General features: G+C 47.2%; 1 protein-coding gene across 2 annotated transcripts; it reads left to right on the top strand.

Moving 5' to 3' along the window:
- Nucleotides 1-2,429: 2,429 nt before the first annotated feature.
- Nucleotides 2,430-23,892, top strand: SDHB (succinate dehydrogenase complex iron sulfur subunit B). 2 transcript variants are annotated; one of them, XM_036349983.1, is made up of 8 exons: nucleotides 2,433-2,657; nucleotides 12,111-12,238; nucleotides 14,564-14,649; nucleotides 17,933-18,069; nucleotides 18,624-18,740; nucleotides 21,632-21,733; nucleotides 23,031-23,153; nucleotides 23,689-23,892. In XM_036349983.1, exons 1-8 carry the CDS (start codon nucleotides 2,586-2,588, stop codon nucleotides 23,764-23,766), a joined length of 843 nt encoding a protein of 280 aa, XP_036205876.1. In that variant the 5' UTR covers nucleotides 2,433-2,585; the 3' UTR covers nucleotides 23,767-23,892. The 2 variants fall into 2 exon arrangements, with proteins under 2 accessions (XP_036205877.1, XP_036205876.1); XM_036349984.1 differs by lacking the exon at nucleotides 21,632-21,733 and having other exon boundaries at nucleotides 2,430-2,657.
- The last annotated feature ends 358 nt before the right edge of the window (nucleotides 23,893-24,250 follow it).

The following is a 24,250-nucleotide window of genomic DNA, read 5'->3' as shown; positions in this document are numbered from 1 at the left end:
GGTCAAGGGCATGTACCTGGGTTGCGGGCATATCCCCAGTAGGAGATGTGCAGGAGGCAGCTGATCAATGTTTCTCTCTCATCGATGTTTCTAACTCTCTATCTCTCTCCCTTCCTCTCTGTAAAAAATCAATAAAATATATTTAAAAAAAAAAAAAAAAAAGACTGCTCAGCTTTCATTCTCATTTCTCGTAAGGAAGTCTGTGAAATGGGGAGGTATTCCAACCCAAAGGGGTTGTTCAGAGGACTGAAGGAGACTTTCTATGCTCACATTTGCAAATGCTGAGGTTCAGCATAAACTGAAAGCGTCTAGCAGACTGGTGAAAAGCAATACTTCACTTGCCAGGGAAGGAGTAACAAACAAACAAAACCTGGGGCCGTGTCCCGAGGACACCTTGGGAAGATGCGTCAGGAGCTGGCCATGAAAACCTCTAAGTCCTTCCGCAGCCGTGCCTTTCTGAAATCCCAGAGTTCAGGGCGGAGGTGCAGCCGCCCAGGAATATATTCCTCCATAACTCTGAGCTCCCCAAATCCCCATGAAGCCCAGGAATGATATGACTGGAGGGTGTGTGGGCCCATTGGCACCGAGTGCTTCTTCATAAATCAAGATCTCCATTCTGCTGGCCTCGGGCTGTGTTTTCCAAGGTGACCTAAGCAAAGTGAAAGCGTGGCCACTTATCTAGGAGTGGCACCAGGCTTTGAGATGAAAGAACCCTGAAAATGCCAAGAGGACCAATTCTCTAGAAATATGTCCCTTGGAGAAAGAAAACACTCTTCCTTCATCTCAGAAGGTAATTCAGCGAGAAATTAGAAGGAGAGTGACAGTGTTCCCGTGATTTCTGCCAACTTGGATGACCCAACAGGCCCCTTGGGGCAGACTCGGGGGAGCCCTGTTCCAGAGCTGGGTCAGCCCCAGTGAAAAGTCAAGGTGACCTCAGCCCTGTCACCAGCCACACCCCCACGGCAGCCCCCCAAGGCAGCCATGTGAATCGCAGAACCTTACATCAGCCGGCCGCACAGCCTGATACAGGCAAGGAAACTATAGGCCCAAGAGGGGGAGGAACTTGTCCAAGGTCGCCAGCCTTGGGGGGAAGGTTCAAGGTTAGACCCAGGGCACCAGGCTATTTCTCATGGCCTCCTACACATCTCCTTCATGAAGCCACATGGCAATGTAGCTGGGTTCCAGCCCAAGACCTCAGAAACTCAGCCCCATCCAACCAATTTGACCATCTTAATCTCTCCAGTAGCATCTAAATGAGTGTGAAAAACAAAGAATATAACATATGACATACAACATATGTCAAAAACAAGTGGGCAAAGAAGGAAAAACATCATTCTTGAAAAACACAGGTACCTGCAAAGTCAATTACCTACATCAGTGCCTGAGGACACTGAAGGGACCAGCTGACGTGGAGGACTGAGGTCACACCCTGCCGAAGGTAATCAAGCCCCAGGAGTGAGCCAACCTCCACGCTGACCCATAGAAGAGTCTGAAAAAAGCAGCGGAGACGACTAAAATGGAGACAAAACACACAGCTCTCTCACAAGATTGTTGTGGGATTAAGATGATGGATCCTAATGTTTTACATACAGTAATTGTTCAAGAAATGGTGTCTGATGCTAAGTGGCTAACTAAGCCACCAAGGGCTGGGTTCCCTTCTCACCCTACTCTACAGAAGGAGTGTATTGTAATTGTCCAGTTACTTGCCTATTAGTAAATCCAGTGAGGGCAGTAACTGTAGCATCCCAGCTCCTGGCACATAGATTATTCCATACATTTTTAATGTGTTTTTTCTTCATTGATTTGAGAGAGAGAGGAAGGCAAAAGGACAGAGAGATAGAAATATCCATGAGAGAAACATCTACATCAATCAGCACGCCCCCTACTGGGGATTGAGCCCACATCCCAGGCATGTGCCCTGACCAGGAATCGAACCAGTGACCTTTTGGTGCACGGGTAGACACTCAACCACTGACCACATCGGCTGGGCCTCCATACATATTTTTTAATGAATGGATAACACCTTTGTCGGTCTTCTTTGAACTCCCCTGGGTTCATTCAGCAACCCTCCCGATTTGTCTGGGAATGTGGGGTTTCTCTGGGCCCGGGACTCGGGATTCGGTGCTGAAACCTGGACAGTCTCGGGCAAACCGCTCTGTGTCTGACAATGTCTGACTAAACCCACTAAGCGACAGAGATGAATGATAGAACTGAGAAATTTTCAGAAAGAAAGGGCTTAACATCCGGACAGAACTCGGATCGGATGGCCCCGCCCCCTCATGGCCTTAGCCCCACCCCTTCTACCGCCAGCCCTCTCTGACTCCGCCCCCTTTTGGGAAGGTCACCTTAAAAACGCGGGGGGCCAACTGGGCATGCGCCGGGCAGTCCGCTACTGCGCATGCTCGCCTCGGCCTTCTTGGCCTTCCCTCCCCCACCCGGGGAACCGGAAGTCGCCTCCCTCTCTGCAGCTTGGAGGAGGCTAGCGGATCCCGGGTGGACTTTGGCCCGGCGCCGCGGTGCTCGGCGGGACGCGGGCGCAGAGCGACCTCGGGGTTAAGGGGTGGGGCCCGCCGTTAGAAGCCAAGATGGCAGCGGTGGCCAGAGTGTCCTTGAGGCGCCGGTTCCCGGCCGCGGCCCTCGGCGGAGCCTGCCTGCAGGTGAGCTCCCGGGGCGCAGGGAAAGGGCGGGCGCGAAGGGCTGGAGCCGGCCTGGGGCTGCGGGGGAGGCCGAGGGGGCACCGCGGGCTTCGGGGAGGGGAGGGCCGCTCCCACCTGCGCGGTGCCCTGATTTATCCCTGTCAAGCTGCTGCACCTGTCGCGGCCTGCGAGCGGTTCAGGACGAATCCGATTTTTAGAAATAAGTCCAGAGAAGGGACTTGAACCGCCCAAGGTCACATGGCAAGTGCGTGACTGGTGGAAGCAGAACGCGATCCCAAACATCTGGGCTCCCAGCCCGTTTTCCGTCGCCCAGCCTTCTCCTCTGCGGGGTGGGAGGGGTGGGGACCGGGGCGCCAGGTCCCTCCTGCGGGACGCGAGGCGGGGGGCTCAGGAAAGAGGTCTGGACGGGGGTCGGAAAGGACAGGGCAAGTGAATCCTCGGGGACAGAGAGGGGAGAGGAGACTGGAGGGAAGTCCAGCCCCTGGAGGACCCGGACCCTTGCCTAGGGGGCTGCGGGCCGGACTCGGTTCCGTACAGCAGGTCCCCCCTCGGCGCCCTGTCCGGGAAGGGCGCGCAGCAGTACCGGCCTCGCAGAGGCTGGGCGGGGAGCACATCGCCGCAGCTCGCGCTGCTCCCACGGATTCTGTTCCGTGTGCCGGTCTCCCCGGCCTCTTGTGTGTCAGGAAGCTGCATCCTTCTGGTCTGCATCCTAAACGGGAATATGCAGGAGGGGAAGGGAAGCTGCCATTGCAGCCTAAGGGACTAAGGATTTGCAAATCCGTTCCAAGCCTGCCATCTCCTCTGGGCTCCCCAGCCAGCCCCGTTACGGTGGCGAGCAGGGATTCTCACCTCCTTTTGAGGGATTTGAAAACGGAGGCTTCAGGAAGAAAATGTGTTGCTTGCTCAAAATGTCATGGCCAAGAAGTGGCAGGTCCAGATCTAAATCCAGTGTTGTTGTTGTTGTTGTTGTTGTTGTTTGCATCATAATGTGAGGACCTCCTAGCACAGATCTGGGCACGCGGTCGGTGCCTTTCTTGCACTCAGATGAGAATATCTCTCATTTCCAGCACCTGCTCCGGCTGCATAACACCACGCACACGGCCTGTTCCTAGTGCTGGCTCTTCCCAGTGTGCTGTCGGGGGACTTGCACACGTTCCTTTTATAGCTGAGAAGGGGAAATAGGAAAGAGGACTTCGGACCAGAGCTGGTGTCTTCTGAGCATTAAATTGATGGCTGATAATGGCCTTGCTTACCAGCCCCTTTCATCGCCGTTGAGCAAGCAGTTAGGCGGTGAGAGCCCCACCAATGAGAGTGAGTTCCACGGCTCGTCCCTCTCCCAAGAGCGCAGTGTAGAGAGGGCCAGTTTCACAGGTCAGTGTGGTCATTCCCGGTGAGCCGTTGTAGGGCCTCCTGAGGGCAGGAAAACAGAAGGGTCGCCCCGCCCCCCCCCCTCCCTTGTAGGAATGTGGGTTCATATCCGCAAAAGCCGCTGCAAAAGAATTCAGTAATGAATGCGGTGTTGCGGTGGGTGATATTCAGGCTCCTAGGACTCTAGGACGCAGTGTGGTTTCTCGTCTGAATTCCTTTCATGCACTAGTCTGCCCCGCCAACCACCGTTATGCCTGTAAGTGATCAGTTGTTCTCTGTGTTGCCTTATTTCTTCATCCAGACGATGAACTCCTTCAGGGCAAGTACCACCTATTCTCGGGGGTGTATCTCATTGCTCCTGGCACTGGCAGAGCTTCGGGTACCTATCTGCCAATCAGATTAGTACAAAAACTGATAATGTTGCCAATATTGGAAAGTAGAGATCATTTTCTGGACTATACTAGAGCTTGACCCCTCCAGTTAATCTTATGAGGTAGATTTTAGGAATCCCTATGCTTTTACAAAAGAGGAAATGAAATCAGAGAGGTTAACTAATATGCCAGTGAACACTCAGTTTCTGGCTCTGGCCGGGTAGCTCAGTTGGTTGGAGTGTCATCCCAGTGCGCCAGGGTTACAGGTTCGATCTCCAGGCGGGACACATAGGGGAATCAACTGGTGAATGCATGGGTAGGTGGAAAGCAAGTTGATGTTTCTCTCTCTCTCTCTCTCTCTCTCTCTCTCTCTCTCTCTCAAATCAGTAGAATTAAAAAAAAAAAAAAATACAGCTACTAGAGCTTGGATTTGAACCTGGCCGCACATTTCTGAACCTTTGCACACATCTCCCTTCATCTCAGAAGCACGGCTCAGGTTTTACTCAGCTCTCCTGCCCTCCTCCTCTCCATTTGCGCACCTTTCTCCTGTCTCCAAATCTGAATCCGCTCTCACTAGTTCCAAGCCTGCTCCTTGAGGAATCTCCTAAACCAGTGGTTCCCAACCTTCTGGCCCTTTAAATACAGTGCCTCATGTTGTGACCCAACCATAAAATTATTTTTGTTGCTACTTCATAACTGTCATGTTGCTGCTGTTATGAATCGAATGTAAATATCTGATATGCAGGATGGTCTTAGGCGACTCCTGTGAAAGGGTCGTTCGACCGCCAAAGGGGTCGCGACCCACAGGTTGAGAACGATTGTCCTAAAGGCATAGCAAGCAGCCTTCAGCATGAATCCGAATTCACTCTTCTCAGTTTGGTTCAGTCCAGTTGCTATCTTCCTTCCTTAAACTATAAACTATGAAGTTAATTTTTTCCAAGGTACACTCGGCCTCGGGTACTCATTAGTTTTGTAGATTGAAGGAGAGATGCTTTTCAAAAAAATATTTTTTATTGATTTCAGATAGGAAGAGAGAGAGGTCAATGGTGAGAGACAGTTATTGATCGGCTACCTACTGGGAATTGAGTCTGCAACCCGGGCATGTGCCCTGACCAGGAATTGAACCATGACCTCCTGGTTCATAAGTTGACGCTCAACCACTGAGTCATGAAGTAGAAATGCTTTAGAAAAACCCTCCTCTGTCATGGGTGTATAGTAAATTGCTTGATAGGCAACAAAGGGGGAAAACCTCCCTGCTTTTGCCCTATAGTCTCCTTTCCTTCCTGTTACTGTGGGAGAATTGGCAGTTCCCCCTTCACTCGTCCTCTGCATCCCACCACTCCTTCAAAGATAGCTGTCCCCATGGGCTCGCACACTGAAGGGTCTCCAGTTCAATTCCCGGTCAGAGGCATGTACTCAGTTACAGGCTCAATCCCGGCCCCCGTCGGGGCACATGCAGGAGGCAGCCGATCAATGATTCTCTCTCATCGTTGATGTCTCTCTCTCTCTCTCTCTCTCTCTCTCTCTCTCTCTCTCTCTCCAGCTCTGAAAATTTTTTTTTTTAATTGTAGAATTGCCCTCGCCAGTGTGATTCAATTGGTTGGAACATTGTCCCATACACCAAAAGGTGGCGGGTTTGATCCTCAGTTAGGGCGTGAACAGGAAGCAAACGATGTAAAAAAGAGAAATCAATAAAAGCGAAAGATAGAAATTGTAGCCAGGATCTCCTTCCCCCTCCTTTTTTCTCTCCGTAACACTTATCACCGCTTGACATGCTAGAGATTTTATGTGTGTGTCTCCCCCATTCATTGTGTAAGTCCATGAGGGTGGAGATGTATGTCTGCTTTGTCCTTGACCCCAGGCCTAGAACAGTCCCTGGAACAGTAGCCACTCCATGACTATTTATTGAACAGATAAGTGAATGAGAATGTGTAGAACATCTACCACCAAGATCTTGCGGATTGTATGACTGCTATTGTTTGGGACCTGTTTGGGAAAAGAATTCTCTCTTTGTGTTGTTCTGTTTGGGATTTGCATTTTTACTACTCTCTAAGCATGTCCTCGATGAGGATTTTTTTTTTAATTTACCCTTTTTTTTTTTTTTTTTTTGTCAGGCCGGCAAAAAATATAATGTAACTTTGTCTTGGCATTCCATGAGATGAAAGGGTTGGAAATCACTGACTGAGTACAATGTCTGACACATGATAAGGCTTCAGTGAGTGAAAGCTATTGTTATTATTTCTAAATTTACTATGAACACCTAGAGAACAGATGTTTAGATTTCTCTATGCAGATCATTTTTTTAGCTCACAGCTGCCATAACGCTGTGGATAACTTTAGTTCAGCCCTCGGGATGAGCAAAACTCCGTCACTTTTAGACCCAGCCTCCTCTGGTCGTCTTGATTCTCAGATCTCCTCCCCTCATTCCTGTTAACGTCCCCCCACCCCTCCAAGTGTTGTATAAAATAGGTTTTTAACTCAAAATGAATTTAAATTAATTGTTTTGAAAAAATAGTGATACTTCGGGGTACCCCAAAACTTACCTTGGGGTTTACTGCTTGTGATACTCTGTTGCGATGCATCCTTGCGTGGCTTTTGTCTCACATTCATTTGAGAAGAACTTTTTAATGGTTTCTAAATAACCTAACCCCTTTGGGGAAATCTTCGTGGTCCAGTCGAGACCTTTGTAGAGTGAATATAAAGCAGACATTTGAGTACTAAAAAGAGGTGTTCAGTTGGAAGGCAGCTATGCTCACCACTATACCACCAACGCAAGGTGTTCAGTTGGGATGCATTGCAGGTAACCGTGGTCTTTGGCAGGCCTTGTGAGAGTGAACCCCAACTGGATCAAACCAGATGCCTATTGCCCACTGGTAACACTGTTACGTCAGGCTTTAGAACCGTAGCTGACAACCCCAAATTCCCAGGTTAAAAACTTTTTAATTTATATTTTTTAAAAGGCATTTTGTCCCTTTCCTCCTACCACCCACCTTAGCACAGTGACCACCCACTGGAAACAGTTTGGCGGTTTCTTAAAAAAAATAAGTAAACAAACACGTAGCCCTAACTGGTTTGGCTCAGTGGATAGAGCGTTGGCCTGTGGACTGAAGCGTCCCAGGTTCGATTCCGGTCAAGGGCATGTACCTTGGTTGTGGGCACATCCCCAGTAGGGGGTGTGCAGGAGGCAGCTGATCAATGTTTCTCTCTCATTGATGTTTCTAACTCTCTATCCCTCTCCCTTCCTCTCTGTAAAAAATCAATAAAATATATATATATTTTTTTTTTTAAATATATTTTTATTGATTTCTTACAGAGAGGAAGGGAGAGGGATAGAGAGTTAGAAACATCAATGAGAGATCATCGATCAGCTGCCTCCTGCACACTCCCTACTGGGGATGTGCCCGCAACCAAGGTACATACCCTTGACCGGAATCGAACCTGGGACCCTTGAGTCCAAAGGCCGAAGCTCTATCCACTGAGCTAAACCAGTTAGGGCTAAAATATATTTTAAAAATAAACATGCAACTACCATATAGCCCAGCAATTACACTCCTAGACATTTGTTCCAGAGGATTGAGACTTAACGCTCACACAGAAACCTATTCCCAAATGTTCATTACAGCTTTATTCATGATAGACAAAAAGTGGAGACAGTCGAGATGTCCTTCAGTGGATGGATGGCTAACAAACCAAAATGAAACAACTATTGAGGCACACACAGCTAGGCTGAGTCTTCAGAGGACTAATGCTGGACGAAAAAAGCCAGTCCCAAAAGGGTGCATACTAGATGATTGCATTTCTATGACATTCTTGAAATGAAAAAAATTATAGAAATGGGAACAGATTCTGATTGCTACGATTAAGGAATAAGGGAGAGAGGCATGGGGGCCGTGGGTGTGGCTGTATAAGAGCAACACTAGGGATCTTTGTGGTGATGGAAATGTTTTGTGTCTTGACTATATGGTTGTGATATTGTGCTGTAGTTTTGTACAATGTTACTATTGGGGGAAATTGAGTAAAGGGTATGTGGGATCTCAGTATTACTTATAAATTCATATGATTCTACAATTATTTCAAAATGAAAAGCATTAACTTTTTGAAAAAGCAGCAGACTAGATATACCCAACAACATGGATGAATCAGAAGCATTACGTTAAGTGAAAGAAGCTAGACACAGATGTACTCTCTGATTGCATTTATATGAAATTTTATAAATTTCACATAAATCTGTAGTGATAAAAAGCAGATCAGTTGCAAGGGGAAAGGAGAGGCACTGATTGTAAAAGAACCTGGAGGACTTTCTGGATGGGAATGTTCTATCACAATTGTGGTAGCAGTTATTCCACTTTATCAAAACTCATCAAATTAATCATGTGCCCACATAATGTTTAGAGCAATGACACCCTGCATGTACTACAGTGGTCCCATGGGATTATAATGGAACTCAATTTCTGGTGAGAAATGAAGGCTATGATTCAGGGGGATTTTTCCTCTAACGGGAGCAGTGTCTGGAGCTTGGCAATGGACTCCCTCTCACTCACAGCACCTCAATTCTGAGAGCACAGATTGCACCCCAGTCCCTCGGCCACTGATCTGTTTCCTCCCAGAGGAGCCCAGCGCTGCATGTTCAGGGGGCGCTGCAGCCCCCAGGCCCGGCTGATGGGCTTCAGAGGACCCGGCTGTAGGTGCTCTGTTGAGGACCTAAGGTCCTGTACACGGACTCAGGCCCACGGGGGCACCTTAACCAGTATGAAGTGCCACGGCCACTCCAGTGAGAGTTTTCCCTTTCCCTGTGGGGCCAGCCTGTCCCTGGACATTGGAAATATTGTCAGGTTGTAATGGTGTAAAGCAGAGATAGTTTTATTTCCTCCATCAACTCAGTACCAGAGAGAGCCTTTTATGCCAGATAGGGCCAGTGGAACCCAAAACAAATTTCCAAAGTCAAAACAGTGAGTTCCGAGTCCTACACTCTCTTCATGATAACACCCTCTTTTTCCTGAACCACCACAAAGTTCCTAGATCTGACCACTGCTCCGACAGGCAATAGCCACCCACGTGGCCATGACAGTCCCTGTGTTCCTTATCCTTCGTCCTGGTTTCTCATTCCTGCTGACCCTCAGGCCACCGTCACTACCTCCTGACAGTCACTGTTACTGTGATTGGCGTCTCCCCCAGCCAGTTTCTCCTCGATATTCCCACCCAGCCCACATCCCTGCTCATGGGGCAGTGTTGACAGCTCTGTGTTCTCTGACCCTGTCGGAAGGAAGCGGGGGAGGGCTTGTGGGACAGAGTGATAAAGTCTGCAGTGTGTCCAGTAATGCCCAGGCCTTCCCACTTACTCACTCATTCTCCGGCATCTTCCAGTCCTGCAGGTTCCAGTCATGGTCAGTGCCCTGTACAAGTATATATTTTTTTTAAAAAATTAATATATTTTTATTGATTTCAGAGAGGAAGGGAGAGGGAGAGAGAGATAGAAACATCAATAATGAGAGAGAATCATTGACTGGCTGCCTCCTGCACATCCCCTACTGGGGATCGAGCCTGCAACCCAGGCATGTGCCCTTGGCTGGACTTGAACCTGGGACCCTTCAGTCCGCAGGCCAGCACTCAGCCAAACCAGCTAGGCTTTAAAATTTTTTACACTGTATTTTTACTGTACCTTTTCAAGTTCAGTTATGCTTGGACACACAGACACCACTGCTGCATGGCCTGCAGTGTTCAGCCCAGGAACCTGCTGTGCAGGCTGCAGCCTGGGATCAGTAGGCGGCTCCTTAGAACCCAGGTGTGGGGTGGGCTGCACCACCCGGGTTTGTGTAGGTGCCTCTGTGATGTTCGCACAAAGATGCATTTTTGCCTAACGATGCATTTCTCAGAATGTACCCCATCATTAAGTGGCGCCTGACTGTATGGAATGAATTATACCTCCTTAAATCTCACCAAAACAAAAACACTGGTGGGCCCTAAGCAGCGAAAGCTGCTGGAGCCATCTTCAGGAATCCTTTCTTTTCACTTCCTCTTCGCTACCACAAGGTGGCGGTAGCCACATGTTCCTGTCCATTCACAAAATGGAGTCCCTCATGGAAAATGTTCATTTGTAAAAACATTCCTTTTATTAATGATCTAGCCAGCTTGGTAACAAGGTAAAATACAGCTTCATCTTCACATTCACTTTCTTCATACACTTTCTTTCCTACTGAAAGCTGATATTTTTCTTTTCAGCTTCCCTTAATTTGGGGCACTTTTTGCCAGCAAGTAATAAACAGCATTACCTTCTTGTAATTACTCAGTTAACCTTCAGAGTGTTTACTTTCTTTAACAATTTATAAGCTATTCAGCTAGCTGGGAATACAGTCTGAATTTTCTATATAAAAATTGAGGGCTCACCTTATACTTGCTATTTGGACTGGCAGGATCCCCTCCCCGTCACCATAGTAGAAGCTTAGAGGACTTGGTGTGGTCTCTGCCTAAACGGAAAAGGCCTGCAAGGATTGTGGGATGGGGAGGGCTTAGCTGTTGACTTAGGAGTGTTTCTTTATTTTTACTGGCTTGATATTGGTTGCACTGATCAGCCTTTTAAGGTGCATTTAAAATAAAACACACTTTTACATTAGTATAACACTCATTTTTGCTCTTTTCTTCAATCTTTCCTAACCATGATTGAGCTGCTATATGCAAAGGCCTGGACCAGGGATGCTGGGCGGTGTAAAACAACCTGTCCCATGCTGTGACCGTTCATCTACTGGGCCCTGGGGTGCCCAGATAGTTGGTCAGAGTTATCCTGGTGTTTCTGTGCGGGTGTTTTGGGGTGAGTTTAACATTCACATCGAAAAGCAGTGATGCAGATTGCCTGCCCTAGTGTGGGTGACCTTATCCAATCAGTTGAAAGGCTGATTAGAACAAATTCCCTCTAATTCCTTCAGATGAGAGGGAATTCCTCCTGTCTGACTGCTGTCGAACTGACATCGGGGTTTTTCCTGTCTTTGGACTCAGACTGAAACATCAAGTCTCCCTGGGCCTAAGCCTGCTGGCCTTGGCCTAGAACTGTCATCCGCTCTCCTGGGTCTCCCCGCGCACTGACTACAGATCTTGGGACTTGTCACCTCCATAATTACATGAGCCAATTCCTTATTATAAACCTATTTTTATATCTGTATAAGTGCACATATATGTATGTATATGTGCGCATATACGTATATCACACATATATGCACACTGCTGGTTCTGTTTCTCTGGAGAACACTAATACACATGCCCTGAGGGAGTTTAGGACATAAAGAGAAGACAGCACCAAGAAGAGACCAGGGAATATTCACAAATAAATAGGATAGTACAGTGTTTAGGAACATGGATTGTGGTGTCAGACAGACCTGGATTCCAATTCTGGCCCCACTCAGCTCTGTAAATGGGCCCATAACTTGGTCTCTTCTTCCTCATCTTTAAAATGCAGATTCAGTGAACTACTTCATAAAAAACACTTAATACAGTACCTGGCAATAATAAATAGTGACTTTAAAAATGAGTATAAATTGGCATGTCTAGCATATGAGACATGCTTAGTATTTGTTGAATATTGGATGACTGCCTTCCCCAAGAGGCTGTCAGTAATGTGCGGGTTTGTATCCAGTGTTGCAGTTTATAGTGCAGCTAAGTAGAAGGATTTACCTTGCATTTTAAAGAATTTATTTTTCGTTCTTGTGAACTTTTTACATTTCAGGCCTGCCGAGGGGCCCAGACAGCTGCTGCCACCGCTCCCCGAATCAAGAAATTTGCCATCTACCGATGGGATCCAGACAAAACTGGAGATAAACCTCGTATGCAAACTTATGAAATTGATTTGAATAAGTGAGTATCTCAATGAAAGCTGGGTATTGGATAAGTGAAGGTGAGCTCTTCATCTGATTCGGGGACGTGCTTTGCACACCCTCGGTCATCCAGTGGCTCTGGAATTTTATCATCTCTTTCAAACAAAATGAGAGGAAATGTAAATAATAATTTTTTTAAAAGGAGAAGAAGAAAAGGAACAAAAAACAAATACAACAAGAATGATGTGGGTGCCTGAATAACTTTATAAAATTCTTTTTCTTCCCTCAAATCAAAGCATGACCCATTTCTAGGACTCATGGTAGAGTTGGCTGTATGCATAGTGTTTTAAGTCATTTAACACATTATCAATTTTAGAATGCTGAATGTTTTCGTGTTGATTTTATGTATCTGGACCGTGTATTATATAATAATGATAAACACCATAAACCTGGCTGGAATGGTGCGGTTGAGTTACACTGTGGGACACCCACCTGATGCTGCAGAATTGCTTAGTATGGGGAAAACACCCACATGTTTGGTGATGAGAAATGACGTATTGGAAGCGAGTAATCCTAGAGAAGAACATAGTTTTCCCTTTATAAGAAGAAAGCTCAGATCTTCAAAAACAATTTCCCGGGACCTCAGTAGACAGAGTCAAAGAACATGCACAGACTGAGTCCCCTAGAACCAGCCCAGCAGAGTGACCCTCCATGGGCAGGAAGTTTCATCTGTTTTGTTCTCTGGTGTATCTCCAGCACCTAGAACGGAACCTGGCACACAGAAGACTTGCAATGAATAATTGGTGAGTGAAGAAAAATTAATGTATTTATGACAAATACTCAACCATTGTAGTTAGTATTCAAAGCTCTCAAACACTGAGAATAGTAGAGGTTTTTAAAGGTTACATTTCCCAGTGTTGGCAAAAGTACAGTGAAAAGGGTGTTTGCATGTTGCTGATAGAAATACGGGTAATGCAAAATGTTAACTAACCTTATTGTGCTAATCATTTCACGGTATATACATATATTGTCGCGTCATACACCCTAAATTTACACAGTGTTATGTTTGATTTTATCTCCATAAAGCTGGGGAAAAACAAATACAGGTGATGCTAAAGGGTATTTGGGGAGGGGCCATATTTTTTAAATCCCATGCATAGAGAAATACTGAGAGGAATCAGGTGGCAACCAGGCAATAAGATTTGTTGAGCACTTCTGTGTACTCAACATAAAAATTGCATGTTTTTATTTAATCTTCATTACAGTCTTGTGATACAATATTAATTCCATTTTACAGATAAACTGAGGCTCGGACAGGCAGCCATTTTCATAGAAGCACAGACTCTGCATGAGGATAATTGTTACACTAAATGTTTGTGGCAGGCAGTGCTCTCCTTGCTTCTTTCCTCGTGTGTTCATTCACCAGCAGTCTTGTGAGATGTAGGTGCTGCTCTCTGGGCTTCATACACAGGAAGCTGATTGATTTGCCTGTAACCTAGTAAGTGTCCAAGGCAGGATTCAGACCAGGTTCTCGAATGCCAGGCCTGCACTCTGGATCCCAAAGCCAGGGCTGCTGCCCTTCTTTTTTTTTTTTTTTTTTTTTTTTTGTAACATCTTTTTATTGATTTCAGAGAGTAAGGGAGAGAGAGAGAGAAAGAAATATCAATGATGAGAGAGTATCATTGATTGGCTGCCTCCTGCAGGCCCCACACTGGGGATCGAGCCCACAACCTCGGCATGTGCCCTGACTGCGAATCGAACCGTGACTTCCTGGTTCATAGGTCGATGCTCAGCCACTGAGCCACGCCGGCCGGGCAGGGCTTGCTGCCCTTATACCCTTCACTGCACCCATGCGCATGGAACACTCAGTGCTTGAGATTAGGGGACTGTGGGTGATTTATCTTTTATTCTCTTCCATGTTTTTGTGGTGGTTGTGCATTATTATTATTATTATTATTATTATTATTATTATTAATGAACCGTTTAAAGCTACTTATTGTTTGGATTTGAAATTTCTAAATTTGAAATAAACTATTTGGGAAAGCTTTGCAAGGAGCTTTAGAAGAAAAAAGAAAAACTGCCAGTACATGGAAGTTGTTTTCTAACCTAAATATTTTCAGCTTTCCATTTTCTAGAAATGTATATTCAATGTGATCACCAAAATAGAACTCTGCGGTACTCCAAATGTGAGAGAATGTGCAAAAATAAAATGGGGAAATTCTCTAAGTGCCCCGTGAAGGCCAAGTGGATAATAAAAGCAGCTGATATAGGCAGATGTCTCATCTTATCATGATAAAAGTGTAGGGAGAGTGGACTTCACTTAAATACAACTGGGTTCTTTTGTTCTTGTTTTGGTTTTGGTCAGATGTGGTCCTATGGTGTTGGATGCTTTAATCAAGATTAAGAATGAAATGGATTCTACCTTGACCTTCCGAAGATCTTGCAGGGAAGGTAAGCACTTCCTTCCCTGGTAGGCCCCGCATACTTATGTTCTGGTTCCCGAAAGGCTGGCCAGAGCTGACAGAAATACCTAGAGAACAGCTGCAGGGCTCTGCCAGCTGACCTGGCTGTGCATTGCACTTCCTTTTCTTGGGTAAAGGGGTCGGAAATTTTAACTGGTACAAGTTCTGGTTTCTGAGTTTGCTTCCCTTCAAGAGCTTTCTGTCGCATGGTTGCTGCATCTGGCGACCCCTGACAGCTGCTGCTGCCTTCAAAGACTAGCTCGGTATGCTGGCGGGCTGCCTCTGCTCTGCTGGGCTCATGGATTAGGGGGCAGTAGAGAAAGTCTAACTGGTGCTTATGCGCACGTAACATTTGTCCAACAGGGAGGCGTGTGCGTCCCTCCAGCTCCCAGCATTACATGTGCACAGAGCAGGTGCTCAGTAGGATTGTTCGGGATGGGAACAGCGTGTCCCGTGGTGTGCTGCTGGTGCCGCATGAGCTGATTTCCGGCAGTGTGCACACCAGCCTTTTTTACCTTAATAGCTATGTATTTCTTTACATGTTAGAAGAACATAATTACTGCTGACAGTGTAGCAGTGATACAGACATTGTTTTTTAATATGAATTTAAGTAAAAATGATTTGATTTAAAGAAAGCGCCTAAATAATTGTTCAGGTGGTCCTCAGATGGCAAAAATCACACAGGTGTGAAGCCCGGCGGGCCTGATGGCCGTGGAGCACAGCGTGTGTGCCAGGCTCCGTCCTGTGCGCTCTGTGTGAGATAGATCAGTGCTGCTGCTATTTACATTCAGGGTGCAGTGAAGAAACCAAGCCCAGGGGTAGGGACTTCCAAAAGGACGCGCAGCTAGTGAGCTGGGAGCCAGGAGTCAGCCCGAGTTGTCCTATTCCAGAATGCATTTCAGGCAGTACAGCACAGGCGGTACAGCACAGGCAGCACAGCACAGGCAGCACAGTACAGCACAGGCAGCACAGCATAGGCAGCACAGCACAGGCAGTACAGCACAGGCAGCACAGCACAGGCAGCACAGTACAGCACAGGCAGCACAGCACAGGCAGTACAGTACAGGCAGTACAGTACAGTACAGGCAGCACAGTACAGCACAGGCAGCACAGTACAGCACAGGCAGTACAGTACAGCGCAGGCAGTACAGCACAGGCAGCACAGCACAGGCAGCACAGTACAGCACAGGCAGCACAGTACAGCACAGGCAGCACAGTACAGCACAGGCAGCACAGCACAGGCAGCACAGCACAGGCAGTACAGTACAGCACAGGCAGCACAGCACAGGCAGTACAGTACAGCACAGGCAGCACAGTACAGCACAGGCAGCACAGCACAGGCAGCACAGTACAGGCAGCACAGCACAGGCAGTACAGTACAGCACAGGCAGCACAGCACAGGCAGCACAGTACAGCACAGGCAGTACAGTACAGCACAGGCAGCACAGCACAGGCAGTACAGTACAGCACAGGCAGCACAGTACAGCACAGGCAGCACAGCACAGGCAGCACAGTACAGCACAGGCAGCACAGCACAGGCAGCACAGTACAGCACAGGCAGCACAGTACAGCACAGGCAGCACAGCACAGGCAGCACAGTACAGTACAGGCAGCACAGCACAGGCAGCACAGTACAAGCAGTACAGTACAGGGAGTACAGGCTTGGAAACCCGGGAGAAAACCAAAAAGCGTAGCTTGGGCCAAGACCGAGAGCGCTGGGACTGAACTCTCTTCCTGAAATAACCTTCCAGAAAGGAAAAGTCACTGTAAATGTTGGCCCGTCACTTTTTACGTTTGTTCTGCTGTGCATTTCAAGACCTATTTCTAAGACATCTGTTTTGATTTAGCTAATCTTACAGGATTGGGTTACTGTAGCAAATGCTGACAGATATTTTGATAGTTGGGCTGAGTCCTGCTGTTCAGGGAGCATTCTGCTGTAATTGAACACCAGCTTTCCCCACATCAATCCTGGCAACACAGGAAATAGAGATGCTTTTCAGTCACCTTCTCGCCCCCCGTCCCCCCCCCACCCCCGTCCCCCCAGACTCAGAGCCAAGAACATCAGGTGTGGCCCATCTGGACTAAAATATCCGAGGCAGGATGAAATTAATTGCCGCTCCTTTTTACTCCCTTATAACTTGTTAAGAGAATTTCCAGGGGAGCCTTTTTAAGAGAAGATTCATTGGATTTATTTTTTAAATTATATACCATTTCTTTTAAAACACAGTGCTATGTGTTTAAATAGAAACACAGTTGAGTGCCAGGTGTGCATCAATATATCGATACTATTCAATCTCTTGAGGAGTATTTGCCTAAAACTTTAGAAGAAGAAGAGATCTGCGTGTTCTCTATGTTCCTACTAAGCCTGACTGGAGAAGGAGAGGGGAGAGTCTTATAAAAGTGGTAACACTCCCCCGCCCCCCCCCCCCAAAAAAAAATGTTTTAAGTGGTTACCCAGTGCAAGTTCCATGAGTAATCCCATTTCCCTGGCCTGATGATCAAAGTACAGCTCCAGAAAAGCAGTACCAGGGGTTGAATTTGCATAGCCAATTTTAAACTCTGAAATACCTCGGAAATTTCCATGCACAGGAAGTGAGTCCAGGCTAACAAATTCTCATTTCAGGGTCCCTTGGTCAGCACCTCGTTTCTGCTTGCTTTGCTTTGCTTTGGTTCCACACTAGTTTCTTCTTCTCCTTGGAAAGTTAGTGCTCAGGCAGCTTTTGTGGGTTTCATATCCTCCGTGCTGCTTGTCTTGTAGAGACAGTAGGAGAAGAGCTACCTCTGCATCATCTGTAGCCAGGCCTCAGCCTTATCATGACCAAGACAGTGTGGATTTGTTTGGGGATATTGTAGCTGTTAGAGTTTGTGTTCAAGTAACAGTGGCTTCCGAGATCAGAGATGGAGCATATGGCCAGAGACAGTGGCTTTTAAAAATACAGGCTGATTTTTCTCTCAAAATACATGAAGCATGAAGCTAGGACTGGTGCTGGGAACTCCGTGGTGCCAGCTGGATCCCAGGCTCCTCTGTCCTAGTGCCACCCACCCTCAAGGCTGCCTCATGGTCACAAAATGTTTTTGGAACTACAGCCCGTAGATCTGCATTCTAGATAAGGAGGGGGAAGAGGCCGCAGGCACCTCTGCCAGAGCTGTGCTGCCTGCCAGTACTGCTCCCGGTGGCAGAGTAACTGGCGACAGTCCAGAGGAAAGAACTTGAAGCTGGGTGACTGAACCGGAATCTGGGTAAGGACGTGTTGGCTGTATTTGTCTCTCAGGCATCTGTGGCTCCTGTGCAATGAACATCAATGGAGGCAACACTCTAGCTTGCACCCGGAGGATTGACACCAACCTCAACAAAGTCTCAAAAATCTACCCTCTTCCACATATGTATGTGATAAAGGATCTGGTTCCTGTGAGTTTCTGCATCCCTCCCTGCCCCCCCACCCCCCATATTTTTTGCAAGGGTGGGAGGAGAGGTGTGTTCGGGTTATGCTATTAGTTCTTTCGGGCAGTTTTTTCCTATCTGAGTTGAACTAAGCAATTTGACTGTTGAAAGACAAACAGGCCTGGAAGATCTTCCAGCAGCTCATTTGGTGAAGATTTTTTGGAAATAACAGGGCACAAAATTGTAACAGTCCCAGAAACGAAGAATTTGGCCATAACTACAAAGAATTCATGTGGGAAATACCAATTGGGAAGCAGCAGTTGATACAGTTTACTTTCATTTCTACCTCCCTGTACTTGACCGCCTTCGCTGAGGGTGTTTTCAGGGGTGGGTGGGATGAAGAGGAGATTCGCTAACAGCGCTCAACATGGTGACCATTTCTCCCTCTGAGTCTCTGCCCATATCCTGCCACAGGAGGATCTGCCTTCAGTCTATCATAGGGCAGGAACGTAGGCTGAGAAATGAGTGAAGAGAAAGCTGCGGGGATGGTAGAGCCTGACCCTTCTCCCTCTTGCCCTCAGGATTTGAGCAACTTCTACGCTCAGTACAAATCCATTGAGCCTTATTTGAAGAAGAAGGATGAATCCCAGGAAGGCAAGCAGCAGTATCTGCAGTCCATAGAAGATCGAGATAAACTGGTGATTTCCCCCATTTATGATCTTGATTTGAGGAATTTCATTGCAAAGATGTTTTCCAGGAAGTGTGTCTTGAGGGGGTGGGAGTGGTCAGGGCGGGTAAGTGCATGAGGTGATGCAGACCTTTTAGTGTGTTCTGGAAGGAACTTCAGAAGCATCCGCCCATGGGTTGGACACCTGTCCTCTCCGGCTGGTGGGTAGTGTGAGCCCAGAAGGGCAGAGCAGACCAAGGAGCAGATTGTTAACCATATTGCAGATGCTTGTCTTCTGCAGAAACCAGTGTGGGAACTGCCCCTTCTGTGAAAGTTGACCGCTAAGTCAGGGTTGCACTTGAACACTGTTTTATAGGTGGGAATGAAATCGTTAATGGTAAACTGGGCCTAGAGCCTCTGTGTTCTCTCCTACCATCGCACGTCTGGTGATTGCCTTCACACTCTCTTGGAGTTGCTGTTCTCTGTGAGGCTAGGGAGTCTTTGAAAGTGAAGACGTTATTACCGAGTTTCCAGTCTCCTCCTGTACTACCTTCCCCTCCTCTCAGAAGTGTCTGATTTGCACTTTTACCCCCTGCACACTTTGGGTCCTGTGGAGAGGAAGAGGGAGGAGGGGACCACATGGAGGTGGATCCCAACCAGGTGCCTGCATGGGGCCAAGGACATGTGCTTCTGATGGTCACCACTTCGTGTGCTCCTCCAGCGAGCGCTGATACTGAGAGTCCTTTACGTTCCTGCCGGTCAGACTGAGCCATCGTAGGGACGGTGTCTTACTCCTGGATCCAAGACCCTGGCGCGTGTTCTTTTACCAGTTCATAGTAGTTATGTGAATGAGTAAATGAATTCACTCTGACATGGAGACGATGGGGGCAGCACGGTGATGTGAGTCAGCACAGCCCCCACTTCTAACTCTAGGGAGTCGAACACATCCAGGGTCCAGGTTGGCACTGGCCAGTCTGGCCCAGCTAGTCATCCCTCATGCTCGGGCAGCTTGTAGCTAGTAAACGTCTCCTTGATGTGGGGTTATTAGGGATTGAAGCATGTTTTCTGGATAATCACAATTTGCTCATTTAAATACCAAACATTTACTTACTTAGCATTTTTCACTTCCTTAAATTAATATGCTAAACGTAACTTTTTTCGTGATTTTATGGAGCTGGGGTCAAAACGTAAATATGCTTCTGTGTCCGCGCTGTTCCTTTATTTGAGCATCTCCCACAGTCTTAGAAGTTCTTCACAAGCATGAGCTCACACTTGACTTCCTGCTGCTTCCGGTGTGCACGCTGTGTGTTCTTTCTTCTTCTTCTTTTTTTAATATTTTTATTGATTTCAGAGAGGAAGGGAGAGGGAGAGAGAGATAGAAACATCAATGATGAGAGAGAATCATTGATTGGTTGCCTCCTGCACATCCCACACTGGAGATCGAGCCCACAACCCGGGCATGTGCCCCTGACTGGAATCGAACCCGGGAGCCTTCAGTCCGCAGGCCAACACTCTATCCACTGAGCCAAACCAGCGAGGGCACATTGTGTATTCTTTAACCATTCCTACTGTTGTTGAACAATGAGAGTGCTTCTTAAAATATTTTTCTAAAGTAGATTAAAGAATATGACTATAATTAAGGTTCTTAATCCTATTATCTTATGCTTTCTAGATCAGTGGGGCCAGTTTATACTCTTACCTGCTGCCTGAACAGAACATAGATTTTGTTGAAGACTCATAAGGTTATAATCAGGACCAACAGGTCTTTGTCATCTGTCATGTGAGTCAGGAACAGATCTGACCAAGGAGCTGGGTGACTGAACCGGAATCTGTTTTGTTTTAGCTAATCTTATACTAGACCATTCAATCGCTTGAGGAGTATTTGCCTAAAACTTTAGAAGAAGAAGAGATCTGTATGTTCTCTTATGTTCCTACTAAGCTTGACTGGAGGAGAGGGGAGAGTCTTATAAAAGTGGTAACCCAGTGCAAGTTACTTCAGATGGCGGCGTGCCCTTCTGTTCGCTGCCTTCAGTCAGTTTCTGTCCCCAGAATCTGGAAGTCCAGTGTGTAGAACTGGTTGGGCAGATGAGTCAGTGTGGCAGGTGTTAAGGAGCAGGGCTTCCAGAGTCAGGCTGCCTGGGTGCCATCCCAGCTCTGCTACTTGAGCTCTGTGACCCTGGGCAAGTGACCTGACCTCTCTGAGCCTCAGTTCCTTACCTGTAAAATGGGAATCTAATAGGACTGTGATAATCAAAGAAGGTAAAGTCAGTAGAGCATGAGGTGCTCAGTGCAAGTTGGCTATTATTTAGGATGATGTTGGTTCCCATTGAAAACCTGATGTCTCCTGTGCTGAGCGGGCAGAGGCTGGTGTAGACTACCAGAGGCCTCTGCACCAGGCCCTAGCTGCTTCTACACTGTATTGTAGGTAATGCATTTTGTTTGTTTGTTTGTTTGTTGGGGTGTTAGTGTCTATTTTATTTTTGTTTGTTTGTTAATCCTCACCCGAAGATATTTTTCCCATTGAATTTTTTTTTTTTTTTTTGAGAGAGAGAGAGAGAGTAGAAAGGAGGTGGGGGGAGAGAGAGGGAGAAACATCAATGTGAGAGAGACATATCAATTGGCAGAGAGATGGTCTGCTCCTTGAAGGGTCACAGGTTCGATTCCTGGTCAAGGGCACATATCTTAGTGTACTTGGACTTAAACTCTGGGCTGTAATCCAGCAAATGATTACATTTCAGATCCAAGCTCTTTTGAATGGCTCTGGTGAATCTCTGCAAACTACTCCTAGGATTTTCCCAAGAAAACTCCCATGCGAGTGGATGCTTTGTTCATGCTCTAACCCCAAATACCACCTTTAGTCAACTAAGGACATGTGGGCTCTTCCGTCCCGGGCTCCTGACCACGCTTCCTCCTTCCGCACAGGATGGGCTGTACGAGTGCATCCTCTGTGCCTGCTGCAGCACCAGCTGCCCCAGCTACTGGTGGAATGGAGACAAATACTTGGGACCTGCGGTGCTCATGCAGGTGAGGTGCTCCCCCATTGCTTTAAGAAACGCTGAAAAAAGCATCCAGAAATCCAAGTGCACAATATGTTGTTGGAAACCAGACATTCTGAGGGGCGATGGCTTCCTTGATTTGCATCCATTCCAAACAAGGTCACAGATTTCTTTGTCTTCACTTGGCTTTCAGTAAACCTAGGGCTTCATCTGCAAAATGCCTTGGTTCTGGTGTGGCGAGGGTTCCGCCCTGGATGGTAACATGCTGGTAGCAAACCATGCCTTGCCGATATTTAAAATGTGTTTCCTGTGCAGCTGGCTTTTACCTACCCACTTGCCTGCTTTCCCCAGAATGCATCTGTCATGGCTCCCACCTCCCTCTCACAGGGATTTTAACATGCGAGCAGGGGAGAGCGAAGTGCCGTTGAGGGAGGCCTGCCAGCTCTCAGGTTGGAAATTATTTGCAGGCTAACGGACGCCTGGAGGACCGGCTGTAGGGGTTGCTCAGAAGAGAAAGTAGTATTGCCTTTCACGATATGAATAGTTCACTGCAAAGAAAGTCACTATCTTTGTTCCCAGAAAGCTTATGCGTTAGATTTATGGTCCGTGCTTTCCACAGACTCTTAAGCAACTCACAAAACAACTTAACATTTCTCATTTTCCCACAAAAAAAGAAGTTATGTGGTTGTGTGACCATGTGGCAGTGTTGATTCCCAGCCATGGTAGAGTTTGACAGCCAGGTGCATTCATAGTTGGCCCTCGAGCCGGTGACCTGAGTTGTTGGGAACAAAGAAGTCCTCCAGTAACACTGCAGAGCAGGTCCGGTGATGGGGAGGTTAGTCAGTTTCAGCCGGCTGCTCTCAGGCTTCTGGGAGGCACACACTAATTAAAGGAATCAGTAAGTGAAGCATAGATGATCTCTAGACAGGGCCGTGAAGTCATCAGTTTACTCAGATACAGGGAGTAGGTGCTATGAAGATAGATAAAGAGTCATTTTACACAGTCCCTGCCTTCACTAATTCGTAATCTGGGTAGGAAGCTAATGAGCAACGTAATAATTAGAAGACGATGCCTGGTCCCGTACTCTTAAGCCCCGGGGTGCCAGGTGCACTGTGGTTCACAGGTTTGTGGGGATCACTAGTCAGGAGGAGTTCAGGAAGATTTGGGAGCCTTTCCGTGAAAGATGGCAAGAATTAAAGAATGTGCAGACAGGGTGGCAACACTGAGAGAGTTCCCTGTCCTGCGCTCCTGCAGCTGTGAGGTGAGCCAGAGGCTGCTCTGACCCGGTAGGTTGACAGCTCAGCTAATCAGCCCCCGGTTCCCAGGCCTATCGCTGGATGATCGACTCCAGAGACGAGTTCACAGAGGAGCGCCTGGCCAAGCTGCAGGACCCCTTCTCTCTCTACCGCTGCCACACCATCATGAACTGCACCAGGACCTGTCCCAAGGTACGCGGGGCCGGCGGCCTCAGAGCCGCAGTGACAGATGGCCTCTGCTCCAGGGCAGACGGCAGAGAGCAAACTCGGTCATTGGAGCAGGAGGGACCAGAGCCTCTTCCACAGCTTTGGGAGCTTGTATGTGCTGGTTTCTGAAGATGAGTTAAAGATCATGGGAATGTGTAAAACCTGTAGAGATGTCTGGCTAGTTGTGACACCAGCTGTAGTCATAGACGCTCTTTCTTAGATATCTTTGAGCATTCAGTGAACGTGGTTCTGCCCTGGGCTCCTTTGCCTGCCACAGTGAGGCACACCAGCAGGAATAAAACCAGACAGGGCCCTTGCCAGAGAGAGAACTGGGTAGCCTTCTAAACATCTGGAAGGAGAGACCAGAGAGTTCCTAGCCTGGCCTCTGGGTTTTAGAGGGCCTGGTTTGCATTCAGTGCTTGGACACTGCATCAGCTGGGGGAGGGTTCCGCCCAAGAGCATCACTTCTTCCATTCAGTTTCACTACCATTTGGTATTGATTCTCTTCTCTTTTTTCAAGGGGCTGAATCCAGGGAAAGCTATTGCTGAAATCAAGAAAATGATGGCAACCTACAAGGAAAAGAAAGCTTCCGCTTAACTCTTCTCATGCTAACCATGACCTGTAACCAGCTCAGCTGGACATAATTTATATCTAATTTGAGTTTCCATGATTACAGCATGTAAAATAAAGTTTTAAGAAAAAAATAAATGTTATTCTACTTTATTAACGAAAAAGCAAGCCTATTCCTTTTACTCGCTGCAGAGGAATGTGAAGGTGCCAGGAGGAGGAGCCTCTGGGGATGGGGGGGTGGCTACAGTGGGTCCAAGCATGAAGCTGGTGTCATGCAGGACCTGGGGCTCCTCCCAGCTTTGCCATTCACCAGCTGGACAGCCTTGGGCAAGTTCCTTCTCTTTGCTACTCCATGTACCCATCTGTAAAATGGGAGTCACTTGTGTCTACCTCACCTCCTGGCACTTACTGAGTGCTCAGTAAACGTTAGCTTATTATATAGTGTCCCAATATCTACTTTCAGTATTAGAATTATTTAAAACCAAATCTTTGTAAGTCTTTTTTTTTTTTA

This window comes from Myotis myotis, unplaced genomic scaffold (genome assembly GCF_014108235.1).
Source record: "Myotis myotis isolate mMyoMyo1 unplaced genomic scaffold, mMyoMyo1.p scaffold_m19_p_2, whole genome shotgun sequence".
NCBI classification, from domain to species: domain Eukaryota; kingdom Metazoa; phylum Chordata; class Mammalia; order Chiroptera; family Vespertilionidae; genus Myotis; species Myotis myotis.
This window is presented reverse-complemented; position numbering and strand designations above follow the sequence as displayed.

Excerpts from the sequence above, each read along its gene's own strand:
- SDHB (XM_036349983.1), top strand. The coding sequence starts at position 2,586 with ATGGCAGCGGTGGCCAGAGTGTCCTTGAGGCGCCGGTTCCCGGCCGCG. Across the intron at positions 2,658-12,110 it reads TCGGCGGAGCCTGCCTGCAG|GCCTGCCGAGGGGCCCAGAC; the intron begins GTGAGCTCCCGG and ends TTTACATTTCAG. Across the intron at positions 18,070-18,623 it reads TGATAAAGGATCTGGTTCCT|GATTTGAGCAACTTCTACGC; the intron begins GTGAGTTTCTGC and ends TCTTGCCCTCAG.